This window comes from Pristis pectinata, chromosome 42 (assembly GCF_009764475.1).
Source record: "Pristis pectinata isolate sPriPec2 chromosome 42, sPriPec2.1.pri, whole genome shotgun sequence".
In the NCBI taxonomy this organism is placed as follows: domain Eukaryota; kingdom Metazoa; phylum Chordata; class Chondrichthyes; order Rhinopristiformes; family Pristidae; genus Pristis; species Pristis pectinata.
This window is the reverse complement of record NC_067445.1, coordinates 828,332-834,225: the sequence shown is the minus strand read 5'-3', so window position 1 is coordinate 834,225 and position 5,894 is coordinate 828,332. Positions and strand designations below refer to the sequence as shown.

The window sequence follows — 5,894 nt, the reverse complement described above, 5'->3', positions numbered from 1 at the left end:
TATCTCCTGCTATGCATATATGCATACCCTCTACATGTAATATGCATATGATCCAAGACCTCTCTACTTATTACCCTCATTTTTCTTGCATCCCTGATGTTCTCCGTTGTAAACACCGAGGAGAAACAGACATTAAAAATCTAAGCCATCTCCAGTAGTTCCACACATTGGCGGCCCTTCCGAGGACCTGGGCTTTCCCTCGTCACTCTTGTCCTGTTAATGTAATTGAAGAACCTCTTGGCATGATCTTTAACCCTGCCTGCCAAATCCACCTCATACCCTCTTCTTGAAACCACACTCCCCCCCCCCCCTCCTCAGGTTTCCCTCTTCAGCCTGGTCTTAAACTTTTTATATTCGTCGAGGGATTCATTTATTCCCAGCTTCCTAAAGGCGATGAACCCTTCCTTCCTTTACCTGAGCAGAGTCTTGGTATGGCTCGTCAGCCAGGGTTCCCTGACCTTGGTACATCTCCCCTTCACCCTGTGAGGAACATGCCACCCCTGGACCATTGATAGGACCCTTTCAAAATCCACCACTTGCCAACTGTTCCTTTGCCATTAAAGAGACTCGTCCTGTCGAAACCAGCTTGCCCTGCTCCAGTTCAGGACTTTAGGCAGTTATTAAGGATGTGCCGGTAGTTACAAGGACGGAATAGTTGAAAGTAAGTTGCTGTTCTTGAACCTGGTGGTCTGGGGACTTCATGTTTCTGTACTTCCTGCCTGATGGTATCTGAGAGAAGATGGCACGGCCTGGATGACAGGGGATCTTTGATAACGGACGTTGACCTCTTGATGCAGTGCCTGCTGTAGATACCACCGGTCGTGGGGAGGGATATGCTAGTGATGTATTGGGAAGAGCCCACCACTCTCATAAGCTTCTAAAGTTCGTACGCAGTCGAAATGCCGTCCCAGACCGTGATGCAACCGGCCTGGACACTTCCAGCAGTGCATCTGCAACAAGACTTTTCGACTGTTCGGTGAAAAACTGAACCTCGCTGACCTCCTACGGAAATGAATTGGCGGCCGCGCCTTTCTTTTGATTGCATCTAAGTGCAGGGATGTTGTTGTAGGATATGGATGGGTGTCCCAGTGACTCACACACACGCTGCCCCGACACCGCTTCCCTGAATCCATCTGGATGGCCTGACATTGCAGCAGAACACCACAAGGTGGGAGTGTTGTCCACAATGCACAAAACACCACTGGGTGGGGTTGCCATCGAGTCAACCAGCATAGGCACAGGCCCTTCGGTCCAACTGACCGACACCGATCAAGATGCCCCATCCAAGCGTGTCCCAGTTGCCAGAATTTCGCCAAATACCTTCTAAACCTTTGCATTTTATTTCCTTGTCCAACAGTATTTTAAAGTTGTTATTTGGAAACCGGTTTATCGGAGAACAGTGAAAAACCTGTCTTGCATACCGTTCGTACAGCTCAATTCATTACACAGTTCATTGGGGTAGTACACGGTAAAACAATAATAGAATGAAGGGTAAAGTGTTACAGTAACAGAGAAAGTGAATTGCAGACAGACAAGGGCCAGACCGAAGGAGATTGTGAGGTCAATAGTTATTTTATCGTACTAGAGGAACGTTCAATAGTCTTACAACAGCGGGATAAAAGCTTTCCTTGAACCTGGTGGTACGCGCTTTCAGGTTTCTGTCTATTCTCTCGATGGGTGGGGGGGGGAAAGTGTAATTCAGGGTTGGGAGGGATCTTTTACTTGTCGGCTACTTTACCCAGGCAGCAAGAAGTGTAGACAGAGTCTACGGAGGGAGGCTGGTTTCCGTGATGTACTGGGCTGTGTCCAGAACTCCCTGCAGTTTCTTGCGTCTCTGGCAGAGCAGTTGCCATTCCGAGCTTTGATGCATCCAGATAGGATGCTTTTGATTGTGCATGGATAAAAATTGGTGAATGTCAAAGAGGGCATGCTAAATTTCTCTGGAGTCGTGAGGAAGTAGAGGAACTGGTAAGCCTTTTGACTGTGGCTTCAACTTGGTTGGACTAGGACAGGCTATTGGTGCTATTCACTCCAAGGGAAGTGAATGTCTCAGCAATCTGGATTTCGTCTTTCATGCAGAATGGTGCATGTACACCACCCCCGTTTCCTGAAGTCAATGACCCGTCTTTAGTTTTGATGACGTTGAGGTGAATGTCGTTGTCATGAGTGCAGAAAGACTGTGAGGAAGGATAGGCAGTTGAAATGGTAAAATTGCAGTCAGTTGGATGGGCTAAAGTGCGTCGACTTTAATTCAAGAAGCATCAGGAGTGAAGCTGATGAAATGAGAGCATGGGGAAGTACGTGGAACTATGACGTGGTGACCATTACAGAGACTTGGTTATCGCAAGGACAGGAAGGGCTGCTGGATATTCCAGGGTTTAGAAGTTTAAAAAGGGACAGGGACGGAGGTAAAAGAGGTGGAGGATTGGCTTTGCTGATCAGGGACAATGCCACAGCTGTAGAAAGGGAGGATATCCTGGGGGAATCGTCCACTGAGTTGTGTGGGTGGAGGTCAGAAACAGGAAGGGATCAATCGCTCTATTGAGGGTAGTTGCAGATACCCCAATAGGAGCAGTGACACTGAAGACCAGACCGGGAGGCAGATTTTGGAGGTGCAAAAATAACAGGGTTGTTGTCATGGGTGGTTTCAACTTCCCTAATATTGATTGGCACCTCCTCAGTGTAAATGGAATAGACAGGGTGGAGTTTGTTCGGTGTGTACAGGAAGGATTCCTGACACAGCATGTGGACAGGCCGACTAGCAGAGAGGCCATTCTGGACCTGGTAAGAGGCAATGAGCCTGATCAGGTTTCAGATCTCTCGGTAGGAGAGCATTTTGGAGAAAATGACCATAACTGCTTGACCTTTACCATTGCCTTGGAGAAGGATAGTAACAGATGATATGCGAAAGGGGGTTTATGATGCTATTTGGCAGCAACTTGTGAGCGTAAGTGGGGAACAGATGATCTTGGGGAAGTGCACAGCGGAAATGGGGAGGCTGATTAAGTAATGCTTTCATGGGGTTCGAGATAGGTTTGTCCCATTGAGACAGGGTAAGGTTGGTGGAGTGAAGGAACCGTGGTTGACACGAGACGTAGAATGTCTTATCAGGAGGAAGAAAGAAGCTCACCTTAGTTTTAGTAAGCATAGATCAGACAGTGCTCTGGACAGTTACAAGGTAGCCGTGAGTGAGCTTATGAATGGGCTTAGGAGAGCTGGAAAGGAACATGAGAAGGCCTTGGCGAGTAGGATGAAGGAAAACCCCAAGGAGTTCTACACGTATGTGAAGAGTAAGAAGATGACTAGAGTGAGAGTAAGAACAATCAGAGATAAAAGGGAAAACATGTTGCTTGAGTCGGAAGAGATAGTGGAGGTTCTCAATGAATACGTTGCGTCAGTATTCACCAGTGAGAGAGACCTGGACGATTGTGAGGATGGCGTATAACAGGCTGATGTACTCGGTCATTTCAACGTGAGAAAGTGGATGTGCTGGAACTTTTGAAAAGTATTAGTATAGATAAGTCACTGCTGCAGGACGGGATATATCCTAGATTATTACTGGAAGCGAGGGAAGAGATTCCTGCGCCCTTGGCGACGATCATGGATGTTGGAAAAGTTTTTACCTCTTTTTTAAGACGGGGGTAGGGAAAACCAGGAATTACAGACCAGTGAGTCTTACTTCAGTGGTGGGCAAATTACTGGAGAATATCCTTAGAGACAGAATGTCTGGGCATTTGGAAAAGCATAGGCTGAATAGGGTTGTTCAGAATGATTTTGTAAGGGGCAGGCCGTGTGTCACGAGACTGATTGAAATCTTTGAGGATGTGAAAAAAAACATATTGATGAAGGTAGAGCAGTTGATGTGGTGTACTTGGATTTTCGTAAGGCGTTTGATAAGCTTCCTCATGGAAGGTTTATTCAGACAGTCATGAGGCAGGGGTCAAGGGAAACCTGGCTGTGTTGATGCAGAATTACCTCGCCCATTGAAGACAGAGGGTGCTGGTAGATGGAGCGTATTTTGCCTGGAGGACGGTGACCAGTGGTGTTCCGCAGGGAACTGTTCGGGTTTGGATGAGGATGTGTATGGGTCGGTTACGAAGTTTACTGATGATACAAAAGTTGGTAGTGTTGTGGATTGTGTAGAAGGTTGCTGTAGAACAGGACATGGATAGAATGCAGAGCTGGGATGAGAAATGGCAGTTTGAGTTCAACTCGGAAAGTGTGAAGTGATACACTTCGGGGATCGAATTTGAAGGCGGAATATAAGGTTTATGGCTGGACTCTTATCACTGTGGAGGAATAGAGAGTTAATGGGACTAATGACCTTACATCCCTCAACGCTGGCGCGCAGGTAAATAAGTTTGTTCAGAAGGCGTACAGTGCGTTATCCTTCATTAGGCAGGGTATTGAGTACAAGATACACCAGGGACTGTTGCAAATTTATAGAACTCTGGTTGCACCACACTTGGAGTATTGTATTCAGTTCTGGTCACCACATTACAAACAGCAGGTCAGCCCTCTGAACCCGTCCTGCCTTGCTCTTCTCCTTATTTCTGTTCTGCAGTACCTCCCTCAATGTGTTTCTGGTCTTCAACTCCCCACGACTCAGACACCTGATGTCTGACGTTTGCTCCTCAATCCCCAAGATTGAACTTTCCCAGACCCAGTCGGAATTACAGCCCTCACAAGGTATAGGAATCCACTCTCCCTCTTGCAGCACCCGTCTCCGATCTGATAAAGCCCACGAATGACCTCAGAACCTGGTCAACAGGTGACACATTTTGCCAATGAACGCGAGACGCCCGAGTTTCTGGGAAATAATCTCACTTGAGGCAGCAGTACAGTGATTAAACAGTCACCTCCCATTAAACTGCACCATATCAGCCCACACACAAACTTCTAACTTCTGTGGCCAAAGTTTTCATGGAAATTTGAAGTGTGTCTTCGTGATGGAGCGGGAACCAAGTCTGGTGATGGGATGGGAAGTGATGAGACCAATCATTTCAGGTCAAGTGATTAATGGAGGGAGGCTTGGGAATTGATGAGATGTTTCTTGTCTCAAACACATGCCTTCCAAAACTCTGCGGCTCACCTGCCATTGCATTCCAACATTGACCCAGCCTTCATCCTGTATCAATGGCTGACACTCATTTACAGTGAAACAATGACTGAAGATGGTGGATATCCAGAATTACCACGAACTGCAGCAATGTTTACAGATGCTCCAGAGAAAGCAGCCTGTCTGGATGCATCACAGGTTGTATGACAACTGTTCTGCACGTGACTGCAACAAACTTCAGAACTGTTGTACACAGCTCAGCAGATAACGGAAACCAGCCTCTCCTCCCTGGAGGGTCTATACTTCTCGCTTCCTCGGCAAAGCATCCAGTATAATTAAAGACCTCACCCACTCCGGCATTCTCTCTTCTCCCTCCTCCCAACAAAGAAGATGCAAAACCCGGAAACACGTACACCAGGCTCAAGGACAGCTTCTATCCCGCTGTGATTGGACTCTAGAACGAACCTCTCATACGTTAAAGATGAACTCTTGACCTCACGATCTACCTCGCCCTTGCCCTTGCACATAGTTATCTGCCTGCACCGCACCATCCCTGGAACACTAACACTCTATTCTGCATTCTGTTATTGTTTCACTTTTTTCCTTTTTGTACTATCTCAATGTACTTATGTGTGGAATGATCGGTCTGAATGACATGCCAAATAAAAGCTTTTCATTGTATCACGTAACATGTGGCAATAACAATTACCAATAATAAACCAACTACCTACCAAGGAAGAGGCTAAAAACCAGAACAACACGGGTAGTGATGTCTGGATTACTTTCAGTGCCACGTGCCAGTGAAGGCAGAAACAGAAAGATGGGCCAGATCGAT

At 46.8% G+C, this 5,894-nt stretch overlaps 1 protein-coding gene across 1 annotated transcript in view; it reads right to left on the bottom strand.

The window, feature by feature from the left end:
• The window catches only part of LOC127566474 (probable G-protein coupled receptor 139), a 5,915-nt gene extending 5,447 nt beyond the window's left edge, over positions 1-468 (bottom strand). Inside the window, exon 1 of the mRNA XM_052008905.1 lies at positions 415-468. Within this exon, the coding sequence (XP_051864865.1) occupies positions 415-468 (54 nt within the window). The remainder of the gene's footprint in view (positions 1-414) is intronic.
• Between the last annotated feature and the right edge of the window lie 5,426 nt (positions 469-5,894).